At 42.5% G+C, this 19,876-nt stretch overlaps 1 protein-coding gene across 1 annotated transcript in view; it reads right to left on the minus strand.

Moving 5' to 3' along the window:
* Positions 1 to 1,146: 1,146 nt before the first annotated feature.
* tet1 (tet methylcytosine dioxygenase 1) overlaps positions 1,147 to 19,876 on the minus strand; it is a 29,334-nt gene continuing 10,604 nt past the window's right edge. Inside the window, exons 3-12 of the mRNA XM_041049119.1 lie at positions 8,253 to 10,497; positions 7,586 to 7,676; positions 6,766 to 6,859; positions 6,397 to 6,605; positions 6,156 to 6,306; positions 5,697 to 5,786; positions 5,283 to 5,420; positions 4,926 to 5,102; positions 4,662 to 4,806; positions 1,147 to 4,536 (exon numbers count right to left, since the gene is read on the minus strand). Coding sequence (XP_040905053.1) covers positions 3,485 to 4,536; positions 4,662 to 4,806; positions 4,926 to 5,102; positions 5,283 to 5,420; positions 5,697 to 5,786; positions 6,156 to 6,306; positions 6,397 to 6,605; positions 6,766 to 6,859; positions 7,586 to 7,676; positions 8,253 to 10,497 — 4,392 coding nt within the window. The 3' untranslated portion in view covers positions 1,147 to 3,484. The remainder of the gene's footprint in view (positions 4,537 to 4,661; positions 4,807 to 4,925; positions 5,103 to 5,282; positions 5,421 to 5,696; positions 5,787 to 6,155; positions 6,307 to 6,396; positions 6,606 to 6,765; positions 6,860 to 7,585; positions 7,677 to 8,252; positions 10,498 to 19,876) is intronic.

A 19,876-nucleotide genomic window follows, 5' to 3' on the forward strand; every position in this document is an offset into this window, starting at 1 on the left:
CATCCTGAGATACATTTTTGCTCACCACGACTGTAAAGGGTGGTTATCTGAGTTAACACAGCTTTTCTGTCAGCTTCAATCAGACTGGTCATTCTCCTCTGACCTCTCTCATCAACAAGGCATTTCTGTCCACAGAACTGCCACTTACTGAATGTTTTTAGCACCAATGTTTGTAAACTCTGGAGACTGCTGTGCATGAAAACCCCAGTGCTCAAACCAGCCTGCCTGGCACCAGCAATCATACCACCGTCAAAATGACTGAGATCACACTTTTGACGTGAACATGATCACAATTTTATGCATTGCGCCTTTGCCTTTGGCTGATTGGATAATTGCATTCATAAGCAGGTGTAAAGATGTTTCACATAAAGTGCTCGGTGAGTGTGTGGACAGCTTGGTGTTGGCAGATACCCTGTGTTGAAGCATAAGCATCAGCATAGGTAGAGAAACAGCTGGATCCTTAACAGTTCTTGTCCAACTACTATGGTGTCAATAGTTTTAGAGGTGAAACACTGATTGATTCAATGAGATGTAGTCAGTAAAGCTTCATTAAACTTAAAAATCATGGGCAAATACAGATGACTTTTCAGATTCTGCAGTGGAGCTCAGCATGATTCATAATCTAAATACCAGTATATCAATACTGATTGAGTTGTGTGATAGTGGTAAAAATTATCCTGCAGATTTCCTTTAGATTTTACTAAGCTGATGTTCCCTTGTATTTGTGGAACTTATTCAGTAGATCATCTCACATGATTTCCTTACATCCTCAGTGTCATCTGAGAAAAAAACCATCATATTAATAGTTCTGGAGAGGAACTGTAAAAAAACAAGTGGTGATTCATCTCTATTCATTGAGAGGACAGAGTTCACATCACTAGAGAGAAATTCCCTAGAAGTGAGTCATACAGTATGTTAGTGTGGGATATTCAGAGAGAAAAAAAGGAGAGAAAGAGGCTTTTGGAATAAAAATTAACCAATAAAGTGTGCTTAGTTTGGACTGGTAAAAACAGATCAGCCTGTCAGAGAATAAATGCTTTAAAAAAAGACCTCATGTAAATGAACTACATTGTTAACTGGCTCTTCATCTTTATCTAACACATACTATATATAAACACGCACAAATCAGGACAGAGAAAGCCGTGATCAGGTCCAAAATATAAATATGACTTTATTTCACAATCCCGAAAGAGATCAGCCATCCATAAAAGGAATGCTAAATTTAGTCTCTTCTCAAGTCTAAACTGGATATACTTTCAGCAACATACAGTAATTCAGTTTCAAAATAAGCAAGATCATCCATTGTCAAGACACCATTAACAATACAGTAAAAACAATATGGTTCACCTACATATTTACATATTTTCTACTAATAAAAGTTTTTTTTTTTTTTTTTTTAGGTTTTTGAATGCTGGTGCTAGTTGTTAGTTCCTTGTTGGTACAAAGACTTTTCATGTGGACTGAGAATGTCCCCCCACAGTAAATAAAAAGCAACATTTATTTAAAGAAGCTTTGTTGTGTGATGTTCAAAAACTGTTCCTGCTAAATCAACTGATTTAAAAACTGTATACATTCATTTCATTTTGTGTGTGTATGTTGTGATTTTTGAGAACTGCTGGGGAGTAGGCTTATCTGTGGAAGACATTTGAGCTCTAGATACACATCTGCACAGTAATTTGCTTTTTTACTCATACTTGAAAAAAAATCACGATTAATGATGGGATACCTCAGTCTGTTGTCAGCCACTAAACATTCAGGGTAATGATAAAACTACCTTTTTATTAAATCATATATCAGATCAGTGTGTGCTGAGTTTCAAAAAAGCACCATGCCATCACTGTTCAGTATATAACCAGGTTAAATCAATGCATGTACCTTGACATCTTGTTCTATTAGCACCAAAAGGAAGTCAAAGTGTGTAAAAGACCAAAATGTCTCATAGAAAATGTTATACCACCAGTGTTAGTGTGAATATCAATGAAAGCTCTTCATCGGCTGTGCTGAAATTTCATTGTTGAAAAGCTTCTCTATCATGGGTAAAAATAATAATAAAAAAAAATAATAATGATAATCCTGATTCACCAGGAGTTGAAACCAACCCCCTTATTCAGACCCTGTAAAAAAAGTTATCTGTAAACAAAGTCTTCACAAGGGTCAAGCACCCGAAATTGTCTTAGGCCATTGTCTAAGTGGAATCTAATGTTTGAGTGGTTTTCCAACAAAAGCATAGAGGAGGCAAAAATAAAAAAAATAGTATGATTATTTAGCATTTTTGTATTCAAATCCAGAGTATGGACATAAAAAACTGGCAATATTTTGTTAAAATATCTGACACTTTGCGATTTCTGAAAAACAAAATTGAGGTCACATTAGCACCATTAAAATGTACAGTAAGTTTTTGAAATTCTATAATCACACTCGTGTCTTATGAAAGACTTTTCAATTCCTTTTCCAGAAGGTGAGCATAAGATAAGTGCCAATACTGATAAGCACTTTGTTGTTGCAGCATTTTATGATTCCTCATAATGCTAAGTTTTGAATTTCCTTAGATATGTATGTCTTTTTCAATCAAACGAATGAAAATCAAATAATAAATGCAGAAAAACTGTAAAAATAAAACAGGATTCATGCTAAACTGTCATATATATCTCTATCTGTACATACATATTCAGGCCTATGGATTGGGACCTTTTTCAAGTTAAGTTTAGGAAAATAAAAAAAGTGCTTCTTAATATGCCATACATATCTGTGAATAAAAGACAAACCATCCAGACGCAGAGAAAATAAACAAAACAACAAAACAAAGTACATTTCGTTCATCAACTGCCAACAGAAGTCAGAGGCAGCAGAAGGAAAAGCACAATGCTACATGTGACAATCTGTAGTAAATATATGCACAGAATTAGTCTTGTTTTCTACATTATGTGATGTAATGAGTTTAACAAAGGTTACAGTGAGAATGGCACCAATGTAAAAGCCAATGAGATTCATCTTATGAAAAGAGAACTATTGGCTGAAATAAAGAGCATAGTCCTACTGTACAGCATAAATTCTGAGCGTCAACACATAATGCAGGTTATCATAGAAATCTTGCAGTAAACAGGCTTACACCAGGAATTAAATAGAAATTGTTATGATCACAATAAATAATCACATCTTTTTTGTTCTTAATCATGTATATAAAACCAGTTTAAAAACGTCTTTAAAATGCTTCAAAGCACCATCTCTTTTTACAATAAAAACCAACAGCAAAACTCACAGTTAAAAAGCCAACAAACTTTGGTCTTCCTCATCACTTTGAAGGCAGAGACGAAGAAGGGCAAAGTGAACAAACTGATTTTAGAAAAGCACAATGAAAATGACGTAAAAATGAGAGTAGCAGTTTGAAATTGGTTGAGGTAAGGCAGAAGCACAGGGTGTATGAGTTTCTGTGTGTGTGTGTGTGTGTGTTTGTGTGTGTGTGTGTGTGTGTAAAACATGTTGACTAAGTCCAGCGATTGTAGGGGCCCGTCACTTGGGTAAGAGCATAGGGGGACACGGTGATGACACCATCCCTCGGGAGAGTCCACGCTTGGCGTGTGGGGACATTCATGATCCTCCCCGTCTCCTCTCCGTCCTCCCCTGTCTCCTCCTCTAGATCCACACCTCCAGCTCCTTTTCCGTTGTTCCCCAAACTGCTCAGGCTGCCCTCCATCCTTAATCTCTCAGCCTCCTCCTCCCTGTCCCGTTCCCTCTTGGCCATTTTGGCATCCCACATAGCCATCCCATGGCCTGGCTCATTTAGAGACTTGTGCTGGTAGAAGACCAGAGAGATGCGGGTTGGGTGGCTGCGGTTTGGCCTGAGGATAGGGGTGGTGGCGTGGAGCTCCCGCCGTGCACACTCTATCAGAATGGAACCATGTGACGGTGCCACAGCGACCCCGCCAATGTCGTGGTCCAGGAAGTTGTGCTCGCTGTCTGACCACACCTCTTCCTGTTTAACTTCCTCTGGTTCAGGTGGGGGATTTTGTAGGGGAAAGGGGAGAGATGAGAGCAGAGGGAGGCCATGACCCCTGACCTCTGCCCCGACATCTCCTGCAGCCCTGTGGAGTCCGTTGAGCCTGCTGAAGAGGCCCTCAGAGGTAGGTCTCGGGGAGGAGGGAGGAGGAGCACTCCCACTGGGGGAGGGTCTGCGCAGAGGAAAGCAGTGCACCTCGTTGGGCTCAGTTTTAAAACTACAAGGGTAGTCACTAAGGTCATTATGTGGAGGTATACGCTCTGCTTGAACACTCTGGTCACAAGGTGCTGAAGAGTAACCATTCACGTTGTCACTCATTGTCTTATAACTGAGGGATGAGCCATTCTGTCCAAACTGGAGGCCAGGCAGGCTGTGGTGGTTCGGGGAGATGACCTTCCTTTGCGGGGTGACTCCTGCACCTGGAGCGGAGAAGCTGCTGGTGCTCTGGCTGTAAGTGCTGTGTTGGGTCTCCGGTAGATACCTTCCAACGCTGGCAGGTCTAGGTGGTAGTCTGTATGAGCTGTAGAAGCCCTGTGGCTCTGTGTATGAGGAAAATACATGTATTTCTAATAAACTGATGTGATAATCACAAAATACATTTTGTCCTCAGTGTATTACTTATTAAAATTAATTTACAGCAGAACCAGATCCTTGGATTCACTACCTTTGTTGGGTGTTTCACTTTTCACTTTCCCAGGAGTGAGAGGAGTCAACCTGAGCTTCTTCTCCAGTCTTTCTGCTTGAGCTTTCAGACGAGCTTCTTGTCTTATCTTACGGGCTGATTTCACTGGCTCAGCCAGTAGACGCACCTGATAAAAACAAAAAAAAAATTCAATGATTTGAAACTTTTTAACTTTTTTTTTTGCATTTTTACAACAAAGGACTCAAATCACATAACAATTAGCAAAAGCTGCTCCTGCCCCCTCACCTCTCGGGGAAAGGAAGACAGAACTTGCAGAGCACCACTTCGGATTTTGGCCACCTGGCCCTCAGCCTGGCCGAACTCATCCCTGTCAGAGATCTTGTAAAGTGGCAGAACATGGAGCTGCTCATCTTCTGGTATGTTACGCACTGCACGGTTATCTTCCTTGGTTAAAGTGCAAACCTGAAGAAGGACACATTGACAAAAGGCAAGTAGTTTAACCAAACAGTAAGACATTCCTAATCAGTAACTCAAGAGACTAAACCAAAACTAGAACCATTGACCTTTGAAATAGCTTGGGGGTGCGTTTAGACACACAGTACAGATGTAGACTGCATGGTGTCACACTCATCGCTTGCTTACCACAGTGCTGCCATTATTCATGTTGTGAGTGTCCTTGTGAGCATGAGCACAGAAATCCACACAGGCTGTGACCCCAGAAAACGGACGCCCATTCCTCCTTCCAAGCCGGCATCCCTCTCCTGTCTCCTCATGTTCCACCTGTGAGAGGTGTCAGGACAAGACATGAGAAGAGTCTGGTTTGTGGTGAAAACAATAAAAGATTTTAGGTAAGGTGTCCTAGTAAAGGTTGAAAGAGCACATTCTCCAGTCCATGCGGAGACTGTTTCAGAGTCTGGGTGTGTATGAACTAAATGAAGTTTCATCCAACAATTAATGTGAGAATCAGTGGAAATTCTATTTGAATTCTATTAATAAGATTTGCCTGAGAAAGCTAGGTATTATCAGAGGTAAGTGTGGCTGTTTAATGCTTCATACCTGGTTTTGGAAGGCCTCAGGAGCCAGTCTTTTGTAGAGTGGTGCGAGGTCAGAAGCGAGATTCTGAAGGTTGTTCTCTATTTTCTCCTCCTAAAAGTAATACACAGATTTAAGAGATTAGGAGTGAGTAATGGCTGATTTTTTGTGTATTTTGTTTAAAGTGTTCAGCTGTGATTGTCATTTCCAACATAAGCCAATTGGAGGCAAATGTTTGGCAACGATTTAATCAACTAGGTCTGCATTTCCTGCAAACAAAACACAGAGACACAACAGGACTCGTTTTAAACAACTTACAGTAAAAACCGACCCTATGTCTTCAACAGCAAACATGATAACAAGGAGCTAAAAAATTAGGCACAAAATATCCTCTCACATCACAATAACACCAAGACAAACAAATAGGCGATATTTTTATAGACGATTTCCTCCAGGATTTTTGCAAGCTGACCACTCCCTCACCTCCTCCCGGTAGTCTCCAAGCAGGCGAAACTTGCGGGGCACTTTGCTGCGGGCAAACTTACAGCCATTGAAGTACATACTCCAGGAGCAGCCAAAGGAAAATGAAGCTCCACACGTGTCTGGGTCCAGACCCTGGCATGCGCACGTACGACTGTGGAAATGGAGAGCAAGATAAAAAAAGAGCAAATAAAACTGGGAAGTAGAAGTAGTGTCACTGCAAAACAAAACAAGAGGTACTCACTCTTCATTAAGGGCGCAGCGACGGCTGGTGGGGGAGCCGTATTTAAAAAGTGTCTCTGTGAGCTCCTGGTAGAGGTTATCCGCCACCGGCCGAGGGATTCCCTCCCAAGCCAGGATGAGGATCACCAGCACGGCGCTGTCACAGTAGTGCCCGGGCCTCTGACGAACCAAACACAGTAGCTTCTCCTCTTCACTGCCACGCCGGATCACCTGTCAGATGATTGTGCACAGGAACACGCAGAAGACAAGCACGTTACAAGAGACAGCACTGTAACAAATACAAGCATTTCTTATAACAATATCATCATAATATGGATCCCTTTGACCTGTTCATTTGGCAAGTCAAAGGGCAGCATGAACAGCCACATACCCATTTAGCTATTGGACACCCCTGGGAGCTCTTTCCTTCCTTCCCAGTATAAATAACAACTTCCACCCTTACTGCATTTCCTTTGGCGCCATACCTGTGACACAAACATGACACACACAAGACAAACCATATATATGTGCCATTGATCACAGAGAACATATCACTGGCAACGCATATTCAACATTTCATTGGCACCCACACGTGATGGCAAATGACAATACACGCCTTACTTTAAGCCCCCCTATCTGGCAGTATATAAATATTAATGTATTTGTCAACAACCATAACTCTTCACCCATAAGTGAAGGCTGGCCTGTAAACAGATAACTAATGATAATGGTAAAATGCAGCTGTAACATGTTTTCATAGAAGATGTTATAACTTAAGACTGTAATAAGTGGTTAATATACATCAATGCACAACTGTTTACTGAACAGAATAAATACTCAAATTAATTTGATTAAAAAATGCATTCGCGAGTAAAAAACTGCAGAACTGAATTTTTCAGTTAAGAACAGCTGTCAGATGGACCATGATGGACCTCAAGCTGTTCAAAACAGGTTGTCACCTTGGTTTACGGGCCCCTTGTCTCTGCTCTAGGGGTTTCCTGTTTCAACATGCCGTGTGTGCTGTGTGTAGCTGAGAAAGAGCATGCACGTGTTGAGCTAGCTCAGCTACGTTTCCTTTTAATGACAGACTCTTTAGCTGTGACCCTGCCCCATTCCACCAAGCCTGTGGTTGACTAGCAGGCTCTCATGTTTTGTAGTAAACGCACCCACATACACACACAGTGTAAACAGAGTGGTAGTAGTCACTCTACCTGTTCTCCATCAATTCCCTCACTGCAGCAACACTAGGTCCTGCCCCAAGGTGAGTATAGTAAGGTCCTTCCTCCTTTTCAATGATTTGGTCTGTGGGAAAAAAAACATAAAGATCTATTGGATATAGTAGGAACTTGTGTGTGGGACTGTACTTCAAGTAGTACAATGGTCTTTGTTGTTTCAGCAGCTAGTTCATGGCCAGAGACAAGCCACAGGTTTGATTCCACTGTGATGCTTCTATATTTTTTGAGAAAAACACACATAGTCGTTATAATGGAGTCACATTAATGTACATGTGATGTTCACAGTAAATGTAGTTGGAGTCAGTTCAGGAGCCACCACCTTGGAAGTCCACATTTCAAGACCAAATACATCATAATGGGTCAATGAGACTCCACAAAGCATCCAAAAGAGTCCTCCAAATATGGCAGAGAAATGCAGCCTTCTTTTGCTTGAATTGGCCCTTGAATTAGGGCACAGTTAGTGTGTGTGTCTGTGTGTGTGTGTGTGTGTGTTAGCAATAGAGAGAGAAAAACAGCAAATGAAAGTCAGTTTGAGGTCAAAGAACAGCAGAATTAGTCACTAAGTGGAATATATCCAATGTGATACCAATGCAGATGCTACAGATTTATCTTATCTATAAAATCTTAGGGAGCACCAACTCACCCACGCATTGACAGGATGGAAGATCAGCCAGCTTTTTGGAAGGTGTATTGAGCAAGTTCTTGGTAGGGGTATCCAGAAAACTCACTGGAGACTCCAGAAAGCTGTTAATGCTGTTCTTGGATGGAGTTGACTCTGCAGAGTGGCCCAAATCCCCATCAGTAGCCGTAGACAGGACAGTGACAGGTCCTGACCTCTCCAGCTTGTAGTAGCCCTGCTGGCTTGGAGGAGGGGACTGCCGAGCCCCTGAGAAGCCATTAGCCAGACCGTGGGGCCCAGTGGTGTGGCTGAGGAAAGCGGTATTGGCTGGGCTTGTGTTAGGATCAGCACCATGCTGCAGCCCACCACAGGGTTGTGCTACCTGAGATAACAAATGCCTTTCGCACTCCTGCTCCAGTCCTCCCGCATGACCGTTGCATGGATTGTGTTGGTGGAGTGGACCATTTGAAAGGGACCATGGCTGGTTTTCTTGAACATGAGTGTGGTTAATCCGTGTAAGAGTGCTGTAGGTCTGAGTCTGTGGCCCTATGGGGGCTGTATTGTGTGTGTTACTATAATGGATGACTTGCCTCCTTTCCTCCTGAGCCTCAGCCAAGTATCTCTTCAGGTCTATTTGAGCCTGAGGCAGAAACAGGTTCCTCTTGTGGTGAAGGCCTGATTTCCCCTGTGGGAGAATCTTCTGGCCTCTGCTCCTATGGGGCGTTTCTCCATTTGACATGCGTTTTGAGAGGGGGGTCCTGCGGCTGATTCCCCCTTGTAGTCCATCATTTATCTTCTTCTTTCTGGGCTTGGAGGGTGTAGCTTTTGTTTTTTTAATAAGGGTCTTTTTCTGACTTGGGGGTAGCTGGGAGTTGTAGTTATATTTAATGGCTGACACAGGTGTTCCTTTTGGGGGGTTGTTCTCTGACTGCTGGTTGTGTCGGGACTGGATGATGAAGGCCAGGTCTGCCAGCTGAGCAGCTACCTCCTCCTCATCTCTGTTTCTCATTGCTTTACCAACCCTCTCTCTGTCCTCCCCAAACAACCGCTCATTATAGCTGCTTTCAGACTTGATGACATGAGAACCAAAGCCCTGCCCTGTCCTCCCGCAGGGTACTTTATCACTGTCTGAGCTAGCCTCTAAGAGATCCTGCAGAGACAGCTTTGTGTTGGAGTTCGACCCTCGGGAGCACTGGATGACATTTCCTTGTCTGGCCACAGGAGGGCGTATGACTGATGTCTGGTGTAGTGGTGAGCTTATGACCGAGACTTTGTTGTAGCGAATAGCTGCTGTGGGTTTGGCTTCTTGCAGGGTTGTATTTGTACAGGAGGTTGAAAATGTGGCAAAAGGAGAAATGGGATGTTCACACTTACTTTCAGCTTTAATGGACCCTGGGGTGTTTTCAGGTATAGCTGCCAGCTGAGTCAGTGCCTCAATAGCAATAGCCTGATCAAAACTAAGATTTCTCTTCTCTGCCAAAGACTGCACGCTTGGTAGCAAAATACTTGGAGGAGGTTCACTTTTCATAGGCTGGGGAGTCCTTTGCAGGCTAACAGGAGTGCTTTTCTGACACAAGTCATTCTTAAAGTCTTCTGGCTCTCTTTTGACGAAGTGCAAATCTGGTGGCTCTGTTTTGATGGAGCGAAGAATGGAAGAACGTGAGCAGAAAAGTTTCTCCTCCAGTCCCTTCCTCTCTGTGACAGAAAGACACACCACGGCTGCCAGCGTGGACAGCGGGTCTTCGCAGACCTCATCTTCATCACTCAGCTGTGTGGTGGCCTGTTCCGTGATCCACACCCACGGCTCATTTAGCTTGATTTTCTTTAGTGGAACTGACATGTCATCTGGAGGAGTCTTGGGTCCGTTCTCAGAGCAGTCCTTAGGGATTGCAGCTTTTATAGTCCTCTGAGGCTCTGATGTCATCATAGTTCTTTTAATTGCAGACTTCAGATCAGAGTGTGACCCAGTGGTCATATTAGCACCGTTAGGTTTTGTCAGGTTCTCAGCAGAACCATTCTGAAAAGTCACAGAAGAGCATACATGTTGGTGAAGTGCACTGCCGGTCAGCTCCAGCCCGGGCTCTCTTTTAATAAGTGGTGGCCGTCCAACTTGGTTCGAGGCCAGGTTGTGAATGAGCAAGTGGTCGATGGGGGGAGATTGTGTATGAGGTATGTGGCCTTCCTCCCCCTCATCCTCCTCTGCTGCCGTGTGGGTGTCATCCATCTGTGCCTTGCCTTTGCCATTTACCGACCCACTTTCTGGAACCACCTGAGACAGAGAGAGACAGAGAGAGAGAGAGAGACACGAAGAGAGAGGTGATTCAACAAGCTCTAGAAGTATACAGTGATTCAGCTTGTTCTAAACAGTCACGGCACACAGCACAACAGATTGCTTCCCAGCATGGCATGGGCATCTGCTGCAGCCACTATCAAGGCTGTGGAAAATATTATGGCATGAGAAAACAAAGAATCTGCCTTCTATAAATCTTGCAGAAACCGATCTCTAAACAGAGCTAATAAAAAGTTAAACCGTGTCAGTTTGGTCAAGACTTCAATCAGGGCCACATTCCTGCCTGGCTTGTGGAGTGTTGAGAGCCACAGACCCACAGGTAGCGGAGAGCCAACAAGTAAACATTTGGAGTCATGCACAGTTCAAGATTGCGTCACTACCGGTGGGTCACTGAGGACATATGTGCAACGTGAATATACATGTTGTGTTTGTGCTGGGTTTGTAGGTGTGTTCCTGGGCATGCATGCATGTGCGTGCAAGCATTATTCACACAGCTGCCTCAGTGATTAACCCACTAGTGTTCTTATCAACACAGAGCTTTGCTACAGCACTGCTTGACCCTTCAGCTAAGACGGATTCTGACTGCCAGTGGAGCTATGAGCATCCAAAGGTCCACAGTACTGACGTATTGATTACCTCCAAAGCCATGCTGAATACAAACTATCATAAACTATTTAAAGTGCAGACAATCATAGCCATTAATCCATAATAATAAAATAGATTTGGGGATCAAGTCTTTTTGCTACTGCAGCATGCCAGAAAATTGTAGTTTTTATGTTATCTTAGAAAATAAAAGGGCACTGAAGGAACCCCATTCTCATTCCACTCTAAAAATCTAACTGAATATGAAAAAATAAATATTTTTGTTCATCATATTTTGTGATCACGTGATCAGCTGAAGTCAAGTCAAGCTGCCTCTTATTTTAGGCTTTAACTCCACATCACATTCACAACTAAAGCCTTCAGCAGTGAAAGACTGATTAAAAATGTTGCAGCGTGACAAAGATAAACTAGAATTACTGCCGCACAGTTAAATGCCACCGCCAACCTGTTATGTTGCAGTGAGTCCAGACTCATATAATACATGTAGTGAAGACTTTGAGGGAATTTAATAAAAGGTATCAACTGTAGTTTTTAAATTTGTGATATGGGAATAAAGAAAAAAATTCATTTGTCAAGAGTTCTTTAAGCTTTGTTGTTCTCGTTTATAGTGTGTCTATGGATGTTTCTGCAAATAATACACAAATTCTAAAATGTGGCACAGATGATCTATACAATCACCACAGTTTTTTGTGTCACCAATTCAGTGCCTGACCAAATGTGAACAAGTGTTTTTGTACAACATTATGATGTTAAGCTTTGACCTTTTGGATATAAAATGTAATCACTTTATCTTTTTAGAAATTTATGTGAAAATTAGCTTTATGGCCAAAAACGTGACCTCTGACCTTTGTCCACCAAATTCCAATCAGTTCATCCTTAAGTCCAAGTGACTGTTCGTGCCAAGTTTGAAGAAATTCCCTCAAGGTATAGATAGTGTGTTCATGAGAATGGGACACACAGATGGACAACCCCAAAACATAATGCATCATGTGCCAAGATTTAGTTCTTAAACTCATTTGAAGGACCTGTGTGTAACATGCACATTACTGTCAGCTGTGTGTACTGTATGCTTTTGTGTGATGTGTGTGTGTGTGTGTGAGAGAGAGAGGCATCCCACGCTCCCTCTAATGAACAAGCGCGGCTGCAGGGGAGCTACGGAGATACGGTCTTTATCACTGTTTACCTGACATAAACACTCATTAAACTCCATCACTGCCACTGTTTTAATGCACTTTACAGCAGGAGATGTGGACTCCAAGATGACAGATTAAGAGCAGCAACAGTACTTCAATATAAACCAGACTCCTATGAACTCACAGACCAAACAGAAAACAGTTGAGTTTATCAGTTACATGTGTTCAGTTCAACTTTGTTCTCTCTGCTTCCATCAGACATGAATTAGGTTCTATTGAAATGCTAAAATTATACTATTTTTACTGTATATAACTAAACAGGATAGTATCTTTTCTTGCGGTAGAATAGTAGCTTTTATCCACAGCGCCTCTCATTCACCCATACACACACCAGTGGCAGCAGAGTTCCCATGGAAAGCAGTGGCCTAACCACTGGTAGCAACTGCCTGCTGCTCATTCTTTGCCTATGTGGGACTTGTATTGGTGAACCTGATGTTTACCAGTGAAAGAGGTGTAGGGTAGGATTCATCTTGTAAGTTTATGTTGAACTGCTGTTTGACGGGGGGGGGGGGGGGGTTCTGTGGCCATTCTTTTCACTATTGTGATCCCTCTCTGACACATTGCGCTTCCTCCCCAGTCCACGTCCACTGCACTGTCCATGACTGTCGGGACTGTGCCTTACTACTAGAAACACTGTGCTGATGCAACAGATAGCTGGAGCTCAGGCTGAGGCAATACCAAAGTTGCCACTGCAACAGGGTGAGATACCTGCTCGGCACAAGACATGGAAATGGGCCACCGCAATGTTCAAATGAGGCAGCAAAAAAAGAGGGAAAAAGATGGGGAGTAGAGAGAAAGAGGGGGGGGGTAGGCAGTGTGTCTGTCACAATAAACTGCTTTCAATGACAAAGCAGCCCTGGCTGGCTTCCAGCACTGCACCAGACACACGCGTGTCTCTATGTATGTGTATGCGTGTGCCTGACTGTGCATCCATTTGTGCATCCAAGTGTTCATGATCTGAAGCTGAAATCAAAGTACAGCCCCTGTTTTTAATTATGTTACATCTAGCCTTGTGATAACAAAAAACCTAATTCAGGATGTAAATGCAGAGTCATGTGCTCTCATTTATCCACTGGGTCTCTGGAGAGAGCTGGGTCTGTGATGTGTTAGGGCTGTGTCTTTGTGTTGTGTATGTTGTGTCTGCCTCAGGGTGTCTCAAGTCACTCACACTGTACCGTGCTGTTTTAAATGCAAACACAGTCTTCTTCTTTTGTGTTAGACAAACACGTAACCAACTGCTGCGCCTGTCAAAGCTTTAAAGATCAACAAAACATACGCTAGAAAGTGTAGCTAAACGTTCGGAGACCTACCCTGGCAACTGAAGTGTGACCGCCGCTTGAATCCTAACAACCCTCTCTCAAGAGATGAGTCTCCAGGGAGGTTTGAAAAAGTGTGTATCCATTCTTAACTCAACACAAACACACTCACACATTCAGTGCATATAAACGTATTCACATATATGCAAACACTTCGACTTCAACTACTCCAACAGAAAAGAGATAGTGAGTAACTTTTAGCTGTGTTCTTCTTGTTCACTTTGTGCAGAGATCATACATCTGCTCCGCACAACACTCTTTACTATGAAAACTGACAAAAGCATGCTTCCTTCCTGGCTGAGAGCGCAAGTAGTGGTTTATATGTGTTTCTCTCAACATGTGAAAATTTCCTTCATTCATAGAGAGAGCGTTTCCTGTATGCAATGAGCTCAATGTTACGCAGTCAACACACAAAACACACTACATAATAAGAACAACAGTGACAAAGAGGGCCTTATAGGTACCAATAAACCTTATAAACTTGAAAGAAATGGCTCACAGTACATCAGCATGAACCAGAGCTTAATCAGCTATAAAATTACATAGATTAAGACAGCATCAGTAACACAGGGACCTTTTCTAGAAACCGGACAATAATAATACCATTACTACTGCAGCCAAACAAGTAAAGCCTGCCAAATTACAAGTTGCAACCCAAGGCTTACAAGCACTCCACTTCTCTGCGAAGCAGTCAGAAAACAGCAGGTGTAGAAATATGGCTGTCCAAAACACTGCAAGAAAGGAAAGGGGAAGCCAAGGGGCTCTTCATACAGCGCAACGGCTAAAAAGGACATGCAACGGGGAAAGAGGGGTGTCTGTTACCGTGGAAACTGACCTCTTTGTTGCTGACTTTGTTGTCACATCCTTTAAACCCACCTGGAAAAGACAAGCCAAACACACACACAGAAGCCCAGATCCTCAGTGATTCAGTAGGAACAATAACAACACCAGCTTCCAAATAAAGCGCTCCAATCAGCTAAATCCAGGGTGGCAGAGAGAGAGAGAGACAGAGAGAGAGAGAGAGAGAGAGAGAGAGAGAGAGAGAGAGAGAGAGAGAGAGAGAGAGAGAGAGAGAGGGAGAGACAACAGATGATAACCTCTAGATGAGCTCTACTGTAGCTGACCCATCTGCAGCGAGACAATAGACCCCAGGGTGAACACTCCGCCTGCCTTTACCTTGTCTGTCCTCGGAGGAAGCCCCTCCGGTTTAGGCAGCATATCCCTAAAAGGTATTGGTGGCCATCTTGCTTTGCCTTCCTTCAGCCTCAAAAGAAAACGCTGGCTACAGTAGCCGTGAGCAGGGCAAGCTCCTGGGTGTCATGACTAGGGCGACTGTGAGCCGCTGTAGCAAAGCGCTGCTACAGCAGACGAGCACCCACTCGCCGCACACACACAGACATATAGACACACACACATACGGGATGCCTTTCGCAGACGCAGACAGAGCCTCATCAGCCAATGGCGTGAGGACCTTAGCGGCTTGTAAATTATCTTCCATGCCTAGACTCTCCTAAACAAAGGATCCCCTATGTGGGCTTTTTACTCCAGCCCTACACACATGGATTGGAGGCAAGCTGTGGAACGGATACTGCACACATGCTGGATCTGGATCAGAGGAAAACAAATCCATCACCGCTGAGATATTAACCCTTGAAGCAGCTCACCAACACTCCTCCTGAGCTCTTGATGCTTTTCACGGAATTCCATGCTCCACTGCTGAAGCGATCAGTCCATTACGTGATCAGTCGATAAGCAGAAAAACTTTATCTCCAACTGATACAAACTGATTTAAGTGCCATTTCAATGAAAAATGCCAAGAATGTGCTGCTCCCATCTTATCACATGCTCGTTTTCCCTTCTTTATATCAATGCAAATCACATATCTTTGTGTTTTAGACCGTTGGTTGGACAAACAAACAAAAAATAAACAATTTGAACACTTCAGCTTGAGCTCTGGAAAACTCTGATGGTTAGCATTTCCTGACAGTTTATAGACAAAACAAAAAGTCAACAGATTCATCGGTAATAGAAATATAATTTACACCCACGAGTAAAATACTAAGGAGAGGCCAATATCACATGACAATGACACTGGCAAGTTTGCAGATGTTTGTGAGCGCGTCCCCCTCCCTCTTAAACTACTCCCTCACAGATTTAAGGCATGCGATCTCTTATTTTATAAGGAAGTGCTGCAGTCTGTCCTATTAGACACAGTATTAAGCACATTACATCATGCCATGCCTTTTATAAAATTACCAACACTGTCATCCGCATGGCAGCACAATTTTCTGCAGCACCTCAAATTCCCACATGCTCCAGCAGGAAAGAGGATGTTCACAGCATCCATACTCCTCTTTCTCTCACTGTCTCAACAACCCTTCCTCTCATTCTCTCATCCACCCCCCAAAGCCCTTTTCTTTTTCTAAATGATTCCCCGAGGAAAAACTGTGGTTGGAGAAAAAAGCAACGAGACAGAAAGAAAAAGACACGGAGAGAAAAATGTTATGAGAGAGTAAAGTACTCGCCCCTTTTAAAGGCAACCATGTGGCCAAGACACTGAGGTCACACCGGGACACGGAAACATGAAGGCAGCCAGAGCCAGTGCCTGTCGGTAACACTCTAGTAACCAACCTCAGCCATGTGTTTGATTGTGGAAGCAGGGAGCATGCAGCTTCATGCAGACACAACAATGAAAACCATACCAGCGTGGTATCCAGCATGCAATAAACATGCAAACATCAGGATGAAACAAACGCGCAAGCATGTCACGGTGGAGGATGCGGTCATGTTGACGGGCTTAGCGGTAAGCTATGTTTAAATCTTGAAAGGTATTCATGAGCACGTTACGCCCAGTGGTCAAAAGTTGTCCTTAGTTCAGTGAAAGTCAAAGAAAAATATGCAATGTATGCACATCTGTAACAGCATTCATGCATGACAAAATGTTATGGTGCAATTTCTGAAAATGAAAAGTATACAAAGGATTCTTATTGTTCTTAGTCCCATTGTTGCAAGGCTGCTTTTATCACACTACAGAGTTCAACAGTCAGTTAGTCAGTTAGTCAGTTAGATGCTTATAACTTATCATAGTCAAACTCCTGCATGGCGTGGCTTCAGGCATATGTGCCTTGGAACAATGCCTGATAGTCAGTGTCTTTAAGCATTTATTTATGGAGGCGGTTACTGAGTGCAATTGTTTTTCTCTCATTATTTAGATTTATTTCAGTGAGTGGATAGCTTCAAAAATATATCTTTTGGTAAGTGTAAGCAGGTAGCTGACAATTTATTGTATATCTATGAATTGTTATCAAAAACAAGTCATATTGAATGCACGTCATTTTCCCAAACAGTTTCCTGACACACTGTCAAACAAACACAGATGCTGACAAAACACTTGAAATAGACACAAGGCAAGTGTGTGGTGTGCTGGAGCAAACTTCATCCCACAAAGTAATACTTCTCCAGCACCGTCAGTAACAGAAAACCTCAGTCCTCCGTACAACAACTGTTATTCTCAGCTGTTTAATCACAATGTGGATTAGTGCCTGTATATTTATTTTAACCATGAGGGCACATGGTAGCCTTTTCAGTGTTTAACCCTGAGAAAGACAACCTGTTGAACTGTACGGACTTGCAAAATCCATGTGTATGCACGTAAAAGAGCATTTCACTGCCATTTACACTTGCTGACATATGCATAATTCAGTATTTCACAGCTGTATGACTCAAGAAGAATAACTTCCTGACTGACGGTAATAGATCTAAATTTCAGTGCTTACCAGTTTGGGAGGACTCTTATCTGAGTTATTATAAATGTTTTCAGATTCATTGTGGCAGTTGTTGGTGAGCTCTCCTCAGGTAGTCTGACAGGTTTGACATTTATGGAGTCTACAAACTACTGTTAAACAGGTTACACCAACCTAAACAATAAAACAAGCCTGCGTAAGATACACACCTACCAACTGCTGTCATGTCAACTATTAACTGGCGTGTGCTGCTGAAACCTTTATGCAATTTCCAGATTTAACAGAACAGTATGTATATTCATAGGAGTATGATTCACCTTGTTCCCCCTGGCTGTACCATTAGTTTAAAACAAACAGCTCTTGTAATCTTTGATTCTGTGGTATCAAGCCAGGTAATGAGCTGCACAAATAATTATTATATTATTCCACAATGTTATTTATCTTCTGCTATCTTTATCACAATATTTTTTTAAACAGGCACAGTATGGTACATCTCTATTTTAAATATACAAAGAGATTAAAATGTAGGCATAAAGTGCACTGGTTGTACAGTACATTTCAGCCTTCAAACCATTCCTCCTCCTGCAGCCACTCCATTCCTTCGTCCGAATATACTCCTGACAATATTCCACCGCACCCTTAATTTGCAGCTCTTTAAGTGTCCCATATGTTTTCTCCTTTAACGAGCTGCCCGGCTCTCGTTAGGAACAAGTAGTCTGGACATTAATCACCATAAGCCACAGCACACGAGCATGCAAGCGAGGTAAAGAAAGTAGTTCTGCACCACAGTCGTAAACTGTCTCTGACACATCTGGAGACTGACCCACTGGAGACCAGCCCGGTGATGGAGGTATGCCAAACGCAAACGTTGCCAATACTTTACTGCCGACGCTAATGTAAACTTGTCTCTCATTTGCATGGAAGAGCTACAGATCTGTGAAGGTGGGGCAGCAGTTTGTAGGAGTTACTCCTCTTATTTGTTCTCCAGTAAAGTTAAGAGTTTCTACCTATCATGGTTAGTGACATGAAGTGTCAGATATTATTGTGTTATCACCGTTATGTTATCATGACCAATAAGTAACAAGAAATTAAAGCAATGGAAAGCCAAAGATAGGTGAATGAGCTAAGATACTACCAGTGTCTCAGTTTCAGGTGTGATACATTACTTTAGTGATAATGAGGCATGCATCCATAAACCACAAAACACAGCGTCTCACAACATCTTTACAGAAGAAATGATCCAGGGAGAAAATCTGTCAAACAGTCAAGAATTTGGGATTTCACAGCTGATGTGCACTGGGAGCAAGCCTGATTTTCACCAAAGATATTATACCGGGAGTTTGTCTCAAAAGCTTAAAGCTGAGACACGGTCTTTTTTCAGAATTAGCACTAACCTCCGTGGCTAATGTCTGAACATCACATGTCAAAACAGCTGGCTGGAACTGGTAATACTACAGGGATTATAGGACCAACGAAAAAACACAAGACATAAACGTGCAAGTAAATGACAGTGAAAACTGATTCAAACACTTCCCATGTCCACTTCCCTCTCATTTTTTGTCTAATTTCTGCTTGTTAAAGATGCCATGTCGCAAGATATGGCCACAGAAATACTGGTCCTTGAGAACAGAACAAGTTTATTTTTCATAATTGCATAAGTGTTCAAGTGTTCTGACCTACATGTCTTGGTCAGAACACTTGCATAATTAAATGTAAGGGATCCCTATCCTTATATTTAATGTTATATCTTTCTTTTAAAAAATGAGTATCTGCTTTTTCATCATTATGAGATTTTTTTTAACCTCTCAAATATTGAAATTGGTGTTAGACTTAAAAGTCCTGTATCAGTTGGGCTTTAGCTGGAGGTGCTGAAGTTGTTTAGTCGACTGAATGTTTAAATCTTGCTACCCTCACTAGTTGGCACCAGACATAGTAGGCGGTTAAACTAATTATTAAAATTGTATTAATGTGCAATGCTGATTAATTGTTATGTCTAAGATGTTAGTAGTGACCACAGTCTGAATTTAAATTTCTGTTTAATCAACAGGGAAATTAGTCATTAGGAACATCCCTAGTAACACCTATGGAAAAATGGGAAAACATGACTCTGTCCTTGGACCATTCCCCATGCTGCAAATCCAGTCCACGCATGCACAACCTCTCACACAATCACTCACACGCAAACACTTTGCACAGGTCAAACGTTTAGAGACATGGATAAGGAATACTAATTTACATGCAAACACCCACATTTGCATTTGCACCATGTGAAGCCAGACCAAGGCCATATGAAAGCTGATCTACCTTGAGGAGAACCTTGAAACCATAAAGTCAAGTGTGTTACCTGAGAGGAGGCGGCACTATGGCTCATATTAAGCAGACTCCAGAGGCTGCTCACGTATCACACTACTCCTTTTTCCAAAAGAACATCTGTGGACTCAAGGCTTTGATTAAATGTCTACACATTAGTTTTCTGCAATGTCTTCTACATGCTCTGTGTTTC

The sequence above is a fragment of the Toxotes jaculatrix genome, chromosome 11 (genome assembly GCF_017976425.1).
Source record: "Toxotes jaculatrix isolate fToxJac2 chromosome 11, fToxJac2.pri, whole genome shotgun sequence".
NCBI lineage: Eukaryota > Metazoa > Chordata > Actinopteri > Toxotidae > Toxotes > Toxotes jaculatrix.